The sequence below is a fragment of the Eschrichtius robustus genome, chromosome 9 (genome assembly GCF_028021215.1).
Source record: "Eschrichtius robustus isolate mEscRob2 chromosome 9, mEscRob2.pri, whole genome shotgun sequence".
In the NCBI taxonomy this organism is placed as follows: Eukaryota; Metazoa; Chordata; class Mammalia; order Artiodactyla; family Eschrichtiidae; genus Eschrichtius; species Eschrichtius robustus.
This window is the reverse complement of record NC_090832.1, coordinates 32,127,508-32,147,697: the sequence shown is the minus strand read 5'-3', so window position 1 is coordinate 32,147,697 and position 20,190 is coordinate 32,127,508. Positions and strand designations below refer to the sequence as shown.

General features: G+C 40.2%; 2 protein-coding genes across 15 annotated transcripts in view; one reads left to right on the top strand and one right to left on the bottom strand.

Moving 5' to 3' along the window:
- The window catches only part of EPB41L2 (erythrocyte membrane protein band 4.1 like 2), a 279,077-nt gene extending 259,721 nt beyond the window's left edge, over nucleotides 1-19,356 (bottom strand). For 6 of the 14 annotated variants that reach the window (XR_011074932.1, XM_068551035.1, XM_068551027.1 and 3 more), the window contains exon 1: nucleotides 19,247-19,356. The gene's annotated coding sequence lies outside the window, so the exon portion shown is untranslated. Of the gene's footprint in view, nucleotides 1-3,268; nucleotides 3,459-12,356; nucleotides 12,447-18,243; nucleotides 18,399-18,584; nucleotides 18,764-19,246 lie in introns of those variants that run through there. The other 8 variants (XM_068551036.1, XM_068551037.1, XM_068551040.1 and 5 more) reach the window with 5 other exon arrangements.
- LOC137769109 (basic salivary proline-rich protein 3-like) lies at nucleotides 18,455-19,366 on the top strand. The gene has a single exon (XM_068550824.1). It carries the CDS (start codon nucleotides 18,455-18,457, stop codon nucleotides 19,364-19,366), a length of 912 nt encoding a protein of 303 aa, XP_068406925.1.
- Nucleotides 19,367-20,190: the final 824 nt, after the last annotated feature.

Sequence of the window (20,190 nt, the reverse complement as noted above, 5' to 3'; positions counted from 1 at the left end):
GAAGAAGGGCGTCGGCGGAGTAGTCACTGACAATACTTGCTTACTGGGTGGGAAATTTAACTAGCAAAACTGCAATGTTTCCATATTGTGCTAGAAAAATCAAGACTGACTTTACTGTAAAATGTCTCACTTTAACTGAAAACCTGGTTTGTGGTCTGAGGAAATTACTAAGGCATCTGCTTTCTCCCTTTCTTTTTTGGAAATGAAGCTAGACAAGAAACTCTTGTAATTTGTATTTGGATGTGGTGTTTGCAGAGGATTATTATCTTCCCAAACTTCTAAGTGGTTCCATCTGTTTTTATGGGGAATTTGGCTTAGGATGACTTCAGAAAATGAAGAACTAAGTAAGCAATCCAATCGTCTTTACAATTAGCTTTGCTATACTCTGTGAGTGGTCTTAAGAAAGAACAGAACCGATAACATATTCATGCCAAAAAAATATTTTAAAATTTGAACCTGAAGCTGATAAAAGCCTATGTATGTAACTGCCAATTTATGGGACAGAGGAACAAGTTAAAGTAAACCACAGGGATGGAATCAGCAAAATGAAAATTGTGTGAATGACACAGGACAAACAATCCAGTTTCTTCAAAAAACTAGATTACAAGCAAATATGATAGACAGAACCTACAGATTAAAAAGAATCACTAATCGCAATACGTGGATCCTAATTTGGATCCTAATTCTAGCAAAAAACTATGAAAGAAAACAAAAACAAATGGAAATTTGAACAGTGAATATTTGATATTAAAGATTTGCTGTTAATTTCTTAGGTGTAATAATGGTATTGTGGGTTTTTTTTCAGAAGTCTTATTTTTTAGCGATACATACAGAAATACGTGCAAAGAGAACAATGAGATGCCTGGAATGTGCTTCTAAATAATACAGTTGGGGTGAAGAGAACAGAAATATAGATCAAACAAGGCTGGCCATGAGTTGATAACTGTTAAAGCTGGGTGATAAGAATGCATGAGGGGTAGGGGTGTCATTATACTATGCAGTTTACTTTTGTATATATTTAAAACTTCCCAAATGAAGCTCTTTTGTTTAAAAATATGGAATAAAGTTAGCTAATAAAATTAAAAATTTTATCAAAATGAGAATCATAAAATCTTAGGCTCGTAAGACACCTTGGTGGTCACAAGGTCCCATCCCCCACCCAATGAATCTTTCTCCCACCTTCCAAGAGGTGACTATCAGCCTCTGCCCTGGGTCCTTCAAACCGTGGAAAAGTCACTCCCTCCCATGGTAGCCCATTCCATTCTCTGCCTGCTCCAACTGTTAAAAAGTTCTTCTCATACCAGGTAGAAAACTTCCCTTCTCTGAATCCCTTATTTTTATAAATGGAAAAAGGATTTTTCCAACACAGATCAGTCCATTGGTAAGTTGTGAAATCAAGTTAGTGGTTTATTGACTGGCATTTTATTATTATTATTATTATTACTATTATTAAGTAGAAAAGAAAATCTGAGCACACTGCACATAAGCTAGGCTAAGAACTAAATTCATGAAACTTGTTTGTTATTCACATATATACACACATAGACTTCCATATTGAATAAAGGGTCAAGATATAAAATCTCAAAATGGATTCTGTCCTACGAAAGTTAGAAAGCCAGTGCTCAAAAGACAGCTCTCAATAGGCTGCCTACCCCACCAAGTCTTACCCCTTCAGTTATTTCAACAGCTAGTTCCTCATGTGCTATGGTTTCTCCTAACCTCAACATCCCAGGCACCCTTCCACGGACATGGACTCAGTTTGTCTAAGCATCCACTCATTTTTATTGAACAAATATATACTTAGTGCACACAACATGCCCCTTACAATGTACAGGGAACTTCTAGTCAATGCTCTGTGGTGACCTAAATGGGAAGGAAATCCAAAAAACAGGGGCTATATGTATGCGTACAGCTGATTCACTTTGCTGTACAGCAGAAACTAACATAACATGCTAAAGCAATTATACTCCAATAAAAATTAACTTAAAAAAATTAACTTAAATTAACTTAAAAAAATGAACAAAATATTCCAGGTCAAAGGAAAATAATCAATTAAAGCCCACATTCTGCACAAAATATTTCACATATTCAGTTAAAAACTTTGAGATGCTGGTAGATTCCTCTAAGTCAATATAAGGATGCAGAGCTGAAAAGGAAGACTTAGCCTGGAGAGAGATTTGAGTTAACAGACTAAGATTGTAGGTGAAGTCTTGGGTGATATGAAATTAGTCAAGACAGAATCAAAGGCTGAGAACCCTGGGAAACAGAAAAAAAACTGAAGGGATAGTCAGAGGAAAAGAAGCCTGCAAAGAACAGAAGGAATATAGAAAAAGAGCTCTAACGTGTCAAGAGAGAATTTCAAAGACAGTATGGTTGGTCACTAATGTCAAAAATAATATAGGGGAAAATGTGTTCAATAGACTTGACAATAGAGCCATCTATTACCTGGAAAAGAACAATTCCACTGGAGTTGTGAGACCAGAAGTCAATAAAAGGAATAAAAAGGCATCTACTACTTTTCAATAAAACTTCACATTGAAAAAAGAAGGCCAAGACTACCCAGTTTCAAAACTCTTTCAAAGACCTTACAATTAAATAGACTTAACTTTTATTTCCAACAACTTTCATCTTATTTCAACCTATTTTGTAGCTCACAAGACAATCTGTACAAGCCTTATTTGGTTTCCCTACAAAGGTCCATGAAATCTGTAAATCTGATCAGCAGTCCTTGTCTGTCATCATAAAAATTACTGGCAAAAAAATTTTGGATAGGAGATGACAAAGGTTAAAATTTCAGTAACAAATACCACCACAGATTCCCTCCACTAAACAGTTTTTTCCCAATGCTGCCATAAAGACACCATGAAAACATTATCAAATGTTTTGCCAAAGTTCTTTGTCTTATGTTTTTCCTATAAGGAAAGGCAATTACCTTCTCCATAAACAGAGACAAATGCATGAGCCACAGACAACATCTTAAATGGATTTGGACTTACGTCAGGGCAACTGAACCACTTAAGAGAAAAACAGACACAAGAAGCAACATCACTTGCTCAATGTCACGCTTAGTAATTGGTGAACTGGGACTGAAACTTGGGGCTAGAACAATTTTTTTTCTACCCTCCACTCCTTTCAGACAAAAAAGGGGGGGAGAGTATCAGGTACCTGGTTTGTTAAAATTCCAGTCACTGTAGACCCAGGACAAACTCCCACAAAAGTCTACACATTTTAGGACAGACCAGCGATGACCAATGTTCCAACAATATACCTGGTATTTCAAGGTACTCAACTGAAGATTCAGTGGTACTCTGAAGTACTGGCTTCAAAAGCTCCTTTGTGACCTGTCAACAATCCAGATGGGCTCAATGTTCCTTTGAGGGTGGGCGGGAGGAAGACACTTCAGCGGTTACCACTTTACTTTCCACTTGCTTCCACTTTTCCCCTCTTCTCCTTCATAACTAAAGCCAGTAAAGGAACATGAGTAGAATCTCATTAACACAGCTTTCAAGTTTCTCAATGAAAAATACCCACCCAGTGATCAAATTATACCCTCATACGACAGTGTAGCATTGGCTCTGGTTCAAAATGGTTCCTCTGGGGAGGGAAATGCAAGTACAAACATGGTACGAAGAGGAATTTACATATTCTCAGGTATAATATAGGAAAGTAGTTATGACTATAGGCTCAAATGGCTTGGGTTCAAATCCCCGCTTTGCCATTAACTAGTTGAGTGACCTTGAGCAAGTTACTTAATCTTGTGGTGCCTCAGTTTTCTTATGAGGCAAACCTAGAATAACAGTACCTACCACCCAGGGTTACTGTGAGGATTAAATGAATAAATATATGTAAAAGTGCCTATAGAATAGTGTCTGACACATATTAAGTATTCAGGAAATGTTTTCTATTGTTATCAATATTTTCTAATTCAATATGTGATGTCTTTACAAAAAATACATTAAACTACGTTTTGATTAAAAAATCAAATTAAAATATAAAGCAAACTATCTCCAACATAAAAAGCATGCCTGTTAATTAGGAAAAGCACTTCAACTATTAAGTGTCAGCTTTGTCTATTATGCCAGCGTTCTAGTATGATTTCTCAACTAGTATATGATGAATTTTTTTTTAAGTTTGTTATTTTTTCTAACTAATTTATTTTATTTATTTATTTTTGGCTGTGTTGGGTCTTCATTGCCGCATGCAGGCTTTCTTCAGTTACGGTGAGCAGGGGCTACTCTTCGTTGCGGTGTGCGGGCTTCTCATTGCAGTGGCTTCTCTTGCTGCGGAGCACGGGCTCTAGGCGCGCAAGCTTCAGTAGTTGTGGCTCGCGGGCTTAGCTGCTCCGCGGCATGTGGGATCTTCCCAGACCAGGGCTCGAACCTATGTCCCCTGCATTGGCAGGTGGATTCTTTTAACCACTGCGCCACCAGAGAAGTCCAATGACGAATGTTTAAGGCATATACTTTCCCCTCTGTACGGCCACACAGAACTATACTCATGGCAGGTTGCTGTGATTTCATAACTGCGTAGTCCCATTAAATTTCAGTCAGCTAAAAAAAAAAAATGCTTCACTTGGTCAGGTTCCAACATATTGCCACTAAGCTATGCTAAGCAAAAGAATGAAAGAGACAGAGAAGGAGAGAAGTGAGAGAGGGAAAGAAAAAAGAAAAATCTAAAAACATTAAAATCGCTGAATCACTTTGCTCTACACCTAAAACATAACATTGTAAATCAGCTATATTTCAAGTAAATAAATAAACAAAATGTAAAAATTAAAAAAAGAACATTAAAATCTAGTATTAACATAGGCAGGAGCCATGGAAAAACAATTCATAGAACATCAACATTACCTTGAGAATATACTAGAATTTGAAAGTCAGTTCAGATTTGGTTTAGAAATTAGGCCTTTGAGAACTGGCTAAAGCATTTCCTTTAAGTCCACAGTGCTGCCTTTAAATGAAGCTGCTTTCACTGATTAAAACTTAGATGAAATTGCTCTCACTGATCAAAACAATATTCAGATATTTATCCCCAAAACACAACTGAATGTGCCATAAACGAACTAATTTCTGTAATTCTACAAAATCAGTAATGAACATGAACTTTATTTTGGAGATCACATGCCAATGGCGGGGTAGAATCTTACCTACTTACAAATGAAATTATATGAAATGAAATTATCTGGAATTTGCTTCAAAATCATGGGGGTGGGGTGTATCAATAAGATTGGCCGTGTCCTAGTAATTGTCAAAGCTGAGTGAGGCTACACGAGGTCCATTACACTACTATTCTCTCTACTTCTGAATATTTTTAATTGTTTCCATAATAAAAAGTTTAAAAAAGAAAAATACTTTTCTATAGCTGACAATGGTACATTCTTTCTCCAAAAAAACACTTCGGTAGATAATCAGATACAGTAAAAACATGGCTTAAAAAAACCTAACAAGAACAACAAAAAAGAAGGTCCTTTAAAAAAGAGCCATACTGGGGAGGGGAGAAAAAAAAGAGCCATATTATCCTTCATTGCTACATGTGTGCTGCACAGAGCAAGTAACACACAGATCACAGATCTATAGAATGCTCTAGATTCCACCCTCGAGTCTTTCCATTTAAGCTGGCAGCACTGAGGATGAAAGTGAACTGGCCTCAATTAGGAGAAAAGTTGGAGCCACATATGCACTACACATGCTGCCCACAGTGACAGCCCTTCACTGCAGAACTGCACGAGTGAAGAATATCTTCCCTGCACCTTTATTTTTCTGTTCGGGGTGGTGAGAGATCTCGGAAGGAAGAATGTATTCACATCCCCTTATGTGCATAATTTAAAACAGACAATCTTAGCATTAAGGAAATTAAGACGCAGTCTTTATTGATGTTGATTTTAATGGCCAAGATCCAAAAACAGTTCCTGTTACAAGCCCGTGGATAAACTCTTGATTCCTTTGTCAGTGGACAGACCCCACTCATTACTTGTCACTCTAATCTTTCCCATACACAATTTGTATTCATTTTATTAAGAAAACAGAAGTTTGCCTTTTTCTCCCTAAGAGAAGTGAATTAAAGAAAACTTTTTCAAGAAAAATGTTCATTTAGCAGCTTTTCTCCCAAAGTCTGCAATGAAACAGAGTACTGGGGAAAAGTAAAAGATTATCATATAAAAATGGGCTCCAAAATGAAGGCTAAATATTGTCTAGCATATGACCACAAAGCCACATTTGCTTTTCAAATACTTGTGAAAGCATTTGGCACCGTTTTCCAATAATCCCATAGGACTTCCACTTCCTTGTTTTTTCAATAGTATTTGAAAATGTTGACACATTTATTGAACTATTTTTGGAAGACCTCGCTCTGTCTACCTTCAGGGTTCAAGATACAAATATATAAAAGCTACAGGACAGCCCTCCCAGCTATAAAACTTGGCAGGCTTCCTAAATTCTCCAAGAAAACTTCAATTGGCAAGTCCATTAACATCAAAAGAGGACACAGTAGAGGGAACAACTCTGGACACAGGGAGACCCTGGCCGTGCCTGAAGCTCCATTACTAAATTGCTGAATGGCTTTGAGTAAGTTTAACCCCTTCCTAACTCACTTTGCTTACCTGTCAGAACTCTGGTACAAAATTGGTTTAAGAATCGAATAAGAAGATGTTCTGAGGACTTATTTTGAAAAGAATACCAAAAAATAAACTTTAAAAATAAAAACAGTGTTAATTTCTAAAAAAGAAAACTTGGAAGTCTATGCCACAGTCAGCATATACAGTTTTATGCTGTTATCTATTAGGAGAAGTCTTACTTTAAACCTGCCCCAAGTTTCTCAGACTTTAGTAATCAGACCTACTTTATAATTTTGCCAAATCCAAACAGTCACTGTATTATTATTTATGTAATACTTATCCTTAAATCAAGTCACTTTAAAATACCTACTTTAGCCTTATACTAAGTAATATCAATGTAATCATAGTTTTGAAGTACTTGGATATTTTTCTGATGCAAACGTATTTAATCATTAAAAGAAAAAGATTCATCTGTACACCACCCCAAATCATTTTAACATACCACCACATTTTGGGGAGATACTACTGTCCTGATCTATTTGTCTATAACATCTTCTACATTAATGAATAGAATATTTGAATTAATAAATCCCTAAAACCCACTCGGCAACTTAACCGACACTAATCACATGCACTCAGGAGCCTTGGGATCTTCCTAGAGCTTCTCAGACCTCACAGCCACTGTCTTATTCAGACCTTCCGTTTTTGTTTCACTTTCCCCAAAACTCATACACAAAAATTGCTAATGTGTGTATCTTTACATTAGTGTAAATCCCACTCTCTATTTATGCTCTAGTAATGAAATTTTTCACCCTTAAACTATTTAGCAGAACCCACATGAGCTCAAAGGTTCCTCTCATAACCAAAGAATATTCAAATAGTCAAAGAATATTCCAATTTATGTATGCCAATCATGAGTCAGTCTAAAGACAGACAAACTAAGATACTCAGTAAACTCTAAAATAAGGTTGCCATTTCTGATACACATTCACCAAATTTGTTTTTATTGTGTATTTTTAAATATAGTTCAAGTATATAAAATTTTTAAGTGTGTGTACTGAACTAATCCTTGAAATATCACAAGAAAAAAATATAATACATTTTCTGAGCTCTTCCTAAGAAGCACTTTCTTATTCGGTCACATATCAGTCACCCACTCCCATCCACCCTAGATGTTAACTCAACCGCCTGACTTTTCTGTCTCTCTCTATATACTGCTAAAGTTTGACTCAGCATTTGGCATGAGAAAAAGGACAATTTTATTATGGCTGCAGTTTTTACCAAATGTGAGTACCACAATAATCTTGGAAATTTATTTTTATCATTTTAAAACCCTAAATCCAGTGGGTTGAACATGAGTTAATTTCTGCTTGTTCCCAAAAGCACACTAAAATGACAGAAAGAAAATTAAAGAAAAAAAGGTACAAACTCACAAAAAAAAAAAAAACAAAAAAAGAGAGGGGACAGGCCAGCACATGAGATATATCAACAGAATTTTAGAAGATGGAGAACAGATGTACAAAGTAACTGACTTAGCAGAGCAGAGGAAGCCTAAACTTGCATTGCTATCTTGGTGGGGACCTACCAAAAACAATGTGATTGTTGGAGAAGGCTTGAGAGCCTTAGGAACTGGAAGTTCCAGAAACCTCTGAGGGTTGAGATGGGAGAGCAAGTTGAAGACAGGGACCTGTTGGAAATAAGGACAAGTAACGTTTAAACCACACCCACACCCACACCCTCATCAAAACTTGGCAGCCAGAAGACAGGACGTTCACTCTACAGCACTTGAAAAAGAAAGGCTCTGTGCTCAGAGGGCAAAGGTGAGGTTCTATACAGAAAACAGGGAGGTCCAGTCACTCAGTCAACAAATATTTACCAAGTGCCTACTCTGCGCCAGGCACTGTTCTAGGTACTGGAAATACTGAACAAAATACACAAAAAGATTTGCCTTCATGCAGCTTACATTCCAGAGAGGGGAGAGTCAATAAACAAAAAGTAAAATATAAGGGTATCAGATTTCAGCAATACACACTGCACAAGTAAGAAGAGACAAGGAAGGGATTTAGGGCACCCTGGGGTAGGGGTGGGAGCAGGGCTGTACTTTCAAATAAATGATCACGGAAGCAAAGCTCTGAAGGAGTTAAGGGAGTAAGCTATGTAGGTATGTGAGGGAAGAGCATTCCCGACAGAGAGAAAGCAAGCACAGGGGTACATCAAGATGGGCAGGACAGGACAAACTATATACATGAAACAAGAAAAGGACATTATCAAAAAGAAAATTCAGTAGCCTAGGAGCAGCTTCGAAAATAGGAAAGCAAAAAAGTTCAGTAGAGAGATTAGAAGAAAACATTGAAGAAATTTCCCGAAAAGAGGGAACAAAAGGACAAAGGGATGACATCAGAGAGAAAAAAGCTGAAGTCAAACAAACCTGAAGTCACAGCAGGAAATTCAGCATCCAAATTAATAGAAGTTCCAGAAAGAACAGAGAACATAGAGGGAGTCATTATCATAGTGGAATATTTCTGAAAGACAAGAGTTTCCAAGCTGAAACGGCCCACAGAGTGCTCAGCACAACGAGTGAAAGACTCCCATACCATGGCACACCATCATGAAATTCAAAACACCAAGTTCAAAGATAAAATCCTGAAAACTTCTAAAGAAAACAAACTAGCTACATACACAGAATCAGAAATGAGAATCGAGTCAGTCTTCTCAACAGAACAGTGGGATGTGAAAATACAATGGAGCAACGCCTTCAAAATTCAGAGGGACAGGAACCACTAACTTAGAATTCTATACCCAGCCAAACTATAAATGCAATCAAACTGAGAGTACAAAGAGGCATTTTAAGAGTGAAAAAGTTGCTTTCAGACACGCAAGGTCTCAAGAAATTCGCCTTCCATTTGCACTTTCTTGGGAAACTACTGGAGGATGCACCCATGTAAAGTAAGAGATAAGAAAGAGACACAAAGCCCAGGCACCCGAGAGCCCAGGAAGAGAGGAAAAGGGCAATTCCCAGAATACAGCTGCACAGCAGTTCTAGAAATAACCAGTCCAGGAAGGATGTCCTTAATAAAAAAAAGAAAATGGTTTGCCATATAGTTTTCAACAAAGTTTAGAGCTAAATTAAGGGTAGGTACTAAGAAAACTATACAAATGAAGAAAAAAATTGGCAATAAACTTCAGGATAAAACGAAAAGTTGTAAAAGAAAGTATATGCAATCAAAGCACTATACACAGCTCAGCTGTTGCCTACATGTGCTGTGGAAGGAGAGAAGAGTGTGCACCTGTGCACAGGAAGAGGGAGTCTGTAAAGGAGGCTAACCCCAACCAAGGTAGAAAGTCAACAGCTATTACTGTCTAGAATAGAAAAAGCAAAAAAGCAAGAATATCGTGGTTTTAAACAAAACACACAGATAATAAAACCAAAAGAACTGAAAGCGGTTGCCTCTGAGGAGCAGAAATCTGTCATGAAGGGACATGAAAGGCAGGGGTCTGCTGCTTTTCCTTATAATGCCTACACTATTACCTGACTTTCTAAATCATATACTAGCACCCTGGGGAATGCTATTTGCACTGTAAATGAAGTAGCAAAAAGTGTAAAACTGCTTGAAAGAAAAAAACTGAAATGGAAGGAGGCACACATTTTATTTTGATGTGTTTTATACCCTGGGACATTTTTCTTACATTGAAACATCAGCCTGGAAACACTACACTAATGTGAAAAACAAGATGAAGGGTACTCGCCACTCCAGCTTGATTCAAGAATCACACAACTAACAGTAGTACTCTGCTTCACAATCACACCTTTACAAAAGAAACTAGGAGGCAGAAACCAGTTAGGAAAGAAAGCTTATCTTTTGTTAAGTCAGATACTGTAGATGCCAACAAATTCCTAAAATCTTCAAGTTCTACAGAGTAACACAATCAAACAATTAAAAGCAATAATTCACCCTCCCCTGCAGAAGAAACAGAAGTTTTAGCAGCACACAAGCTGGGTGCCCTTGAGCAAATTATTCTGGTTTTAAGCCTCAGTTTTTCATCTGTAAAATGAGCATACCAGCTACTTCAAGGTGTTGCTGTAAGAAGGATTGGGGATATTAACATATAATATATAAAGCACCAACTACAGTAGCTGACTTATCATCTGTGCTCCAAAAGTTACTTTTCTTCCTTTTTCACCTGTTTATTATCAATGCTTCTGGCCTTATCACATTACATACAATGGAACCTAGAACAAAGCTGAGTCACTAGCGTAAAATGCACTTGTCCAGCACAGGTTAAAAAGAAGACAAAGAAGCTAATGGGACAGCACCTGAAGCCAGGATGAAGCCTGGATGGAAAGCAAGCAAGTAGTGTCAAATAGAAGCCTAAATCATGGAGGAATGTTACAAAAGAAAAAAAAAAAAAAAAAAAAAAGAAAGAAAGAAAAGAAAAACAGAAAGAAAATAAATTGAATTAGACCAATTTTCTAGCTCCAACTACTAATACAGAGGACAGAAGAACAGGTTAACTACACTAGAGGATTGAAATCAGCAAAATTCAGACTGTGAAAAACCAAACCGAACAACTAATCAAGTTTCTTCAACATACAAACTACTGCAAGGAAAAATAAGAGATGAAGAGGAAACTAGAGCATATCAGTCTGTAAAGAAACACCAACCAAACAACCTAAACAGGAAAAGAATTTGAAAAAGAATAGTTACATGTATATGTATAACTGAATCACTTTGCTGTACACCTGAAACTAACACAACATTGTTAACCAACTATACTCCAATATTAAATAAAAAGTTAAAAAAAAAAAAAAAGATACAACAACCAATTATAACATGTAAATCTTAACTGGATCTGGATTCAAACAAACTTTTTCAAAAATTGATACTTGAGGTAATTGGAGATTTGAATATCAACAACTGAATATTTGATGATGTTAAGGAATTTTTAGTGTGATGGTGGTATTCCAATCACGTTTACAAAAGAGTTACCTTCTAGGGCTTCCCTGGTGGCGCAGTGGTTGAGAATCTGCCTGCCAATGCAGGGCACACGGGTTCGAGCCCTGGTCTGGGAAGATCCCACATGCCGCGGAGCAACTGGGCCCGTGAGCCACAGTTACTGAGCCTGCGCGTCTGGAGCCTGTGCTCCGCAACAAGAGAGGCCGCGAGAGTGAGAGGCCCGCGCACCGCGATGAAGAGTGGCCCCCACTTGCTGCGACTAGAGAAAGCCCTCGCACAGAAACCAAGACTCACCGCAGCCAAAAATAAAAATAAAAAATAAAATAAAATTTTAAAAAAAAGTTACCTTCTAGAGATACATACTAAAATATTAAAAGATGAAATGAAAAAAAGGTCATCTAAAAAATCCAAATAACATACAAATAAGGTACAGCTATGGGCTGCAGTAGTGTAACACTAGGCTTCAGAGAACAAGGCAATCTGTTTTGAGAAGGAGTCACAAAGTCTGGGAGGAAACTAGAAAGAGCATTCTTTCCACGTGTGACCGAGGGCCTACTGCATGCTGGGCTCCAGAAACCATGACTGACAGTGACCCAGAGGTCAGCCTTCACAAAGGGAGAGGTGGGAAATGACTGCTGGCCCTAGAGGTAGAAAAGCCCCACTGCCAGGAACACCTTCTTGAAGGTCATATAGATCGAGTCCTTTTTGCATCTTCCAAATTGGTATTTAGTAAAAGAGATGCAAACTGGATAGTCCAGAGGGGCCATATATCTAACGTAAATGCATGAAAAGGTCCAGCGGTAAGCCAAAAGGAAATGGGCGGGACTTCGGCAAAGTAAGAAGATGACCTGTGTGAGATGGGGCAGGAACTCCTCAGCGCTGTAACAGAGGAGCGTGGGCCCAGTGTTGCCAAGGTCCTCCAATTTTCCCAGAGAAACCTAAAAGAAAGATATTTCTGTGAAACCTCCTGATTTCTTAATGTTGTCAACTAATTTAAAATTAAAACACTCTGTTAGGGGAAAAATATGTCCGCAGATCTATTTCAGGTACAAAAAGATGTGCTGGATGTGAAAAGGTCACACTTTAGTGTCACATGCAGAGACTTAAACACTATCAATAAAAATTCCACTAACAGCCTTCTTGCAGCAAGTTCACTGAAGCTGTAGAGAGAGGAAGTTATAATACAGCATATGCATACAAGTTTTACACTCCGAATCAGCTACTTCAGGCAACATAACAAAAAAAACTACCACCTCTCTGTGATGCTGAAATTAGATCCAAACAGTTTTGCCATCTATATGCTTTTTTGAGTACTGCTGAAAGCAGTGGATAGTTAAAAAAATTCTAGAGATACCATATTGAAATTGTTAAAAAGTGGTTTTAACTTGTGATCACCATAGGAAATTACAGTTTCATATCAAAGACTCTACTTCCACACAGATAATTATTCCTGACCACTGCAAAAAAAAAAAACTGCTTACCACATTTTCACAAGCAACCCACTAAGTCTTTTCTTAACCTAACAATTTTCACAGAAGCCAGGCACTGCGTGAAGCATTTTATAAGCACTAGCTCATTTAATCCTCATCTAACTTTCTGAGGTAGGTTATGATTGTTCACCCCCACAGTGAAGATAAGGAAACTGAGGCCTTGAGAAATAATTTACCCAAGGCTCCACTGGCATAAGCGGCATTCTAACCAGCACCACAATGTGCACCTGTTACTGATCCCTTCTAATTAATATTTCCATCAAAGAAATTTGTGGGGAAATAAAGACACATTCATTAAGTTCAAGGTAAGAAAATACGAGGCCAATCTTGTATCAGAATTCAGTTTAACCTTGACAACTGGCTAAAATCGGACAACTAAAAGAACTGAAAGGAAATAAGCACAATAGTGGGGGCATGAAAGTGCAATGGGGAAACATGAAAAAAAAAACAGAAAATCTCGTAAGACTTCGATTCTCTAATCTCAAAAATTAAGAATAGAAGTTACATCAGCAGTTTTCAACGTTTTGTTTTTCAAACTCTGCTCCCCCAAATCTCTCTCTCTCTCTCTCTCACACACACACACACACACACACACCCCACTTTACTTAACAGTCTCAGTCAGTTCATGAACCCCTGAGGCCACCCTGGGCAACACCTTTCCCACTAACCCCACACTTCCCACCTCAAGGTCAAAAATCTAAACTAAATGATTTTCACCCTCCCTTCTGGTACCCTAGGCGGATGAATCAAGGGTGAAAAACAAGTAGACTATTTAGAAAAAAGGAAAAGACCTAAGAATTATGGCAAAGTTTAAACTACATATTCATTTAGTATCTTCAGGATACTGGGATGTGTACATATATTGATAGAATATAGGAAACTCAAAAATATGATTAAATTCAGAACTGCTGTTATCATGGTGGTAGGTCCAGCTGCAAATCTCATCAGGAGGTCTGGAAACCTGAATTCAGGGCTTGGAAAAAATGATTAGAGACTTGGTAATCAGACTTATGTGAAAAGTTTTTAAAATCACGATTTTCTTGGAAATTAGAGGGTAACATAAGTCTTTAAGTATTTGAAAATTCTTTCATGGAGGTAGATAAATAGGCCATAAAAAGAGAAAAGCAAGAGGAAACTGGCTTTTTGGTAAAAGCATGAATGATTTAGTTTAAATACAATGAACTTCCTACCTGACCCAGACAACAAGGTCCTACAGATGAACAAGTGACAAAATCACTTTAGAACTCTTTCCATGCCCTCTGGTTCTTAACCTGGAAAGAACTGAAACCATCCCCATGACGTTCAATGTAGTCACATATGTGAAGTGTCAGCTTGGCTACCTAAAGCAAACCTTACTTATGATAGTTCTCAGAGCAAATAAAAAGATAATTCTTATTTCTCAAATAAATCCCATATTACCATAAAGATTATTTGTGAGGCAATCTATAATGAATTTAGACCTTTACGGCTCTAATACACTAAAGTAAAAAAAAAAAAAAAAAAAAATGCAAAGAAGTATGTGTGATATGAAAATATATTTCTACTTTAAAAGTAACTAAGAATATGAAATTAGTCCAAATTCAATCTTTGAAAAAAAGCAGAAGCAGTATGAACGCACCCATAAGCCACCTGAGGTCTACCCTATACTAAAGGGAAAGCGACATCACTTTAAAAAACGAGAAAACCACTAAAATTCTCATTAAAATCAATGTTATCTCCAAAACTAGATATTTAGGGAAATATAGATTATCTACCCTTCTAGACATGAAAAACATGCATCTAATAAACCCACATATATCAAGCCAACCACAAAACAAGGGGAAACAATACCCAAGAGTAAGAAAAGCAAATCACCTCTATGAAATATAACCCATGTGACATTTCTACATGAAACAGTACCAGGTTCTACAAAGTTAACTCCAACTTTCAAAGAATCCTAATTAAAAGCGCCTCCAATATATTATATAAAGTTTCAACGAATTGATTCACTAAATTTATTAAGTACACATAATGTTATAGGTACTTCACATAACTCTACATATGTATTCCCTCTCTCGTACAAAATACACGTACTTTATAGAAAAAACTAAAAAAAAAGCATTAGTTATCACTATCTCAGTTATTTCTATCTGATATTAAAAATGATTTCTGGGACTTCCCTCGTGGTGCAGTGGTTAAGAATCTACTTGCCAATGCAGGGGACATGGGTTCGAGCTCTGGTCCAGGAAGATCCCACATGCCACGGAGCATCTAAGCCCGTGCGCCACAACTACTGAGCCTGCACTCTAGAGCCCGAAAGCCACAACTACTGAGCCCACGTGCCACAACTACTGAAGCCCGCGTGCTTAGAGCCCGTGCTCCACAACAAGAGAAGCCACTGCAATGAGAAGCCCGCACACCACAACAAATAGTAGCCCCCCGCTCGCCGCAACTAGAGAAAGCCCGTGTGCAGCAACAAAGACCCAACGCAGCCAAAAATAAAATAAATTTATTTTTTTAAAAATGATTTCTTTCTTTCCTTTTTGGCTTACCTGTAACATCTAAATAACTGTAGTATTTACACTTGGAGGCCATTCCCCTCCAGTTAATGATAGCAGGCATTAACTCCATTTTAGATTTTAGTTTGGGGCACTGCTCAGTCAGAGTAATGATAGAAATCTTATGACTATCAGGTTGCTGGTTTGTGCCAAAAAATGGCATTCCCAAAGAATGCTCTGTCTGGAATCTGTGGGGGAATCATATACAAATCTTCTATTAACTCAGGCCTTCCAAAGAGGCTGGAAATGTTTGTGTGTTGGGGGGAGGGCGAAAGGGCTGAGAGTGGATTTGCTGACTCCTAAAGGTCCAGCCCTGAGATTCCAAGATTCTATAAAAGGGCAGTAAATTAGTGTTTGGCTAGTATTTGCTGACGACTGAAGCCAGCATAAACATTTACTTGAGGCTTTTAAATGTGTAAGGGTACCCAGTGGTTAGGTACAGTAATTCTGAATCTGAAAAAAACAAACAAGGCCACTGGAAATATTTCTAAATAAAGGTGGGGTAGGGAGGTATTTCCCCCATATTTCCTTTGTTTTCCCCAAGTAAACAATACAGACTTTTAGAAATGCAAAATTTGATTCTCAGCAGTATTGATCCCTACAAACTATTTTATTGCCTTATAAAAATACTAGTAATTCATACTTTTCCAAAAAGTCCACACATAGCTCTTAAACAGGCTACTTCAGTTCAAAAAACAAAGAAAAAGGCCCATACTTTCCTGTGGAAACAGAAACAAAAGCAAATCTTCAAAAATATTTAGCATTCTGCTATATGACATATAAACTCCACAGTCCTAAATAAAGCGGCAAAGATAGAACCTTTGTAGTTCTCTAGTCAGTTATATGAGAGTGGTGATTCAGGGCAAAACCCGACCTTAAACATAACTATACAATATTACTAAATTACAGAGTAATTTTACCAATAAATATTCTGGTTGAAGACTGCTTTGTCATCTTTGCAAGTATTTTTAGTTGAAAGCAAGTGGTTGGGAAGTCCACGTGGACACGGTTCAGATTTTTAAAAATCTATTTTTAAGATCTGGTGACTGGATAGGTTTTCTAAACTCAATCCTTTCGAGCTGGTAATTTGGAAAGGGTAAACCACAAAACCGTTAGTTAAGAAGCAAAGGACCTAACAAGCTCACCAACTCAGATCAGCACAAAACTAACTTAGAAACCTCCAAATCTAATGATGAGCCCAGACAGTCACTAAAGCCTGTACACACACAAACTGTACTAAAAGCTACCTCTCCAAATACAGCAAGGGCTATCTGAATTCTCTTGTTTTATATTTCCATAGTTATTTTGGGGTGAGCCCTCTTCAGATTTTGTCCCCTAAATCTGCAAATCTGCTTCTTTCTACTTGGAATTAAGTTTCAGATTTTAATATACATACCCAGTTGTATATTTACCCAGTTTAATATACGGACCCAGTTGAGAATATTCTATAGCAATTTAGATTTTTCACTGAAGTTAGTAATAATTTTACTGAAATTCGTTAAATGATATTTTTTATCACTTTTAACCGTTTTAGGCAATCCCCATTCAATTTAGGTATCAAGAATCTGAAGTTGGGGGCTCAACTCATCCACATATTTTCTCTGGAAGGTCTAACTACTTTGACTAGAGATAAAAGATTAAAGCACTGTTATGACTAGGTCTTTCTTAAAGAGGGATGTTTCAAAAGGAAAGAAACTGTCCCCTCCCGCTAATCTAAATGAGCAGCCTCTTGTTCTCAGCAGTCCTTCTGCACACAAGACCACTACTGACTTCAGTGGGAATTCTGCCCAAGAAGTGAGGAAGACAGGATAAGATTAAATTAGCCCTAAATCCACGCCATTGTTCCAAGCCATTACCACTTGTACAGTTCTCCAATAACCTCTATGAAGTAGATATCTGAGGTTTGATGGTGATTCTCAAATTGAATTTTAGGACTGATCCCTGGAACTCTGACAGGTGACACAGCCTAACTCTTTAAAAGTTGTGTCAGCCTGACGGATGTATTGAGTTGGCCCTTATCACAATCCAAGATTGCATTGCAATGCAGCCCCATCAGTGGCTGCAATAGCAATCCAGTGATTTCTCACAGCAAAGAGCCCTCCAAACAGAAACTGAATAGGATTAAGTGCTATTCGTTTCCCAGTAAAACCTGTTCAAAGACTGAGAATTCTAAATCCCAGCTCCTGTGGCCAAGAAATTGACTCAGTTTCCCTCAAGTCCTAAATCCAATGGGAAATGTGATAGGACACGGGTTAAAATTCTAATTCTCAATACAGTACTATAAATAGAGGATACAGAAATAATAGATTCCGGTGAGAAGAAAAAAACAAGGGAAAAAATTAAAAGGTCACTGAATAAAACGGAAGAATAAAGGAAAAACTGTTAAGATTCATTTTTTAAAAAAGGTTAAATAACAGTAACAAGAACAAGACGTCTAGCATACACGTGCCATTTCAGATGCGAGAAGTTCAGAAAACTGAGGCAAAGATGTGATTCAGAAAAGAGAAAATATATCCACAGGTCCTCTAGGTTCTACCTTCCCTCGCACCGCACCAGGGCTCTTAAAAACGGGCAGCGGTGGTGGTGACAAGGAATGCAATTTAAGGCGTCCTAGGTCAATTAGGGAGGGCTCCACAAAGAGACACCCCCCCCCCGGCAAATAATAGACTCTAGGCGAGAGTTCTTCTCACTTCACCAAAAAACCTGACCTTAAGGGGGATGAGCGATCTCGGGAAGCATGATGACCGACGGCTTCCAGCAGACATCCCGGCTGCCACAGGCAGCGTCTGGGGCTGGAGATTTAGACTCCGATTCCAACGCTGCTCTTTCTGTTCTGTTCTCCTCCTGGTCCTTCCCCTGCAGCTCAACTAACAACCCTCCCAACCCTCTGCCCTCAAATCTAGAAGAGAAAAATAAGCCATGGGTGGTGAGATGGCCTGTGTGCCGGGACTGCAAGGATCAGAGAGCAAAACTTGCGCTTCCCTCAGTACCGGCCAGGTCGCACCCCTCCTGCGGGACAGAGCGAGCGGCGGCGGCGGCGGACACGCACCGTGCTTGGGGCTGACGCAGCCCTCGCCCGGCTCCACGCAGCGCCCACGCGCGCGGCCGGCCGAGGGACGCGCGACGTCCTCGCCTACGTTTCGTCTCCCAAAATTATCCTCCAGAAGGGCGACGCCGCCGCCGCGTACCCCGAGCCCCCGCGCTCATCGCCAGGAGTCGAAGGAGGACGGCCGCTCCGAACTGGGACAGGCTCGCGCGCCGCGGCCCGCGCCCAGGATGGAGCCGGATCCCTCCTGCAGCCGCTCCGCGGGGCCCGGGACGCGTGACCCTGAGCCCACCGCACCCCCGCGGGGCCGGCGCAGTTCTCACCAGGCCCCCACCTCTCCCGGCGCCGACGAGACGCGGCCCCGGCTCCCGAGAAGGGAGAAGTGGGGGACCGCAGTGGAGCGGGGAAGCAGGGATCCGGCCTGGAGCAACAACAGGACCCGGTCCGCGGGGCGGGAACGAGTAGGAGAGGAGACAGGGACTCGCAGAAAACCCCAAAGCCGGCCGCCCTCCCCCTCCTGGTGGAACCGTCCCGCCACCGCTTCCTGCCCGGGATCAGCTTCCCAGCTGCAGCCTCAGGAAAAATCCGAGACGCAGGGACCAGACGCTCGGCCCGGGATACCCCGCCCCGGGCCCGCCATTCCACAGCTCCGCACACCTCCTTACCCGGACGCCGTACTCAGGAGCTCGCTCGCCGCGGGGACCCGTCCAGCTTCAGCGCCAGCCGCCGGCCGCAGCACCCGCCTCCTCCCTCCCGTAGGTTTCAAATTGAAATTCCCTGGCTGAGGCCGTCAGAGGACTCCGCGCGCCAGCCCCGCCCCCTCGCGGCGGAAGCCCCTCCCGCGCCCCCGCCGGACGCGCACCGGGTGCGGAAACCCCCGCGGGCTGAGACACGCCCCCTGTGCCCAGGCCACGCCTCCGCGCCAGCCCGGGCGACCCTTCCCGAGGGATTCGCCGCGCGCCCTGGCCGGGTACCGTGCGCAGGAAGGACGCGTCTCGCCCTCGGAGCTGCTCTGGATAATGAGTGCTGATGCCTGTGTGCAAGCCTTTGTTACCCGCGAATCCCGATCTTAAATGCCCTTTTATCAACTTTCAAAAGTTATTTCTTCAAAGTGAATCCATTGACTAAACCTTTACCCCAGGCTAGGCCCTGTTGATACAGAAATAGGGAAAACTAGATTCTCCTCAGTCTAGAGTGGAAGAAGTGCTTTCACAGAGAGAGCAGTGGCAGGGAACCGTTTATTCTTCCTGTGGGAGGGACGGGAGGGATTGGGGCAGCCCACTGGAGGAGGGGCTTTTATGCTGAACCCAAAGTGTGGGTAGGATCTCCAGGCGGGGGCCTGGGAGCCTGGATTGCAGAGCAGGATGCGGCTGAAGGCTGGAAACCTAGGTTCAGGCCGACTGTGGAAAGACACACATACGCACACAAACGATACCTCCCCGTTCTTTTGTGTAATTAGATGGTCTTCTTTCAGATTCTACTTATTTCTTCTTTTCTGAACCTTAGCATGTCAAACGGGCTGTCCAAGTCATTGCCTCTAGCATCTGGCACACATGTACCTCTTCTCCTTATGCCCCCTCGCACCTCGACGGAGGTCTTTAGAGACTGC

What these genes read in the sequence shown, in the direction of transcription:
- LOC137769109 (XM_068550824.1), top strand. Translation starts at nt 18,455, where the DNA reads ATGGGTGGTGAGATGGCCTGTGTGCCGGGACTGCAAGGATCAGAGAGC.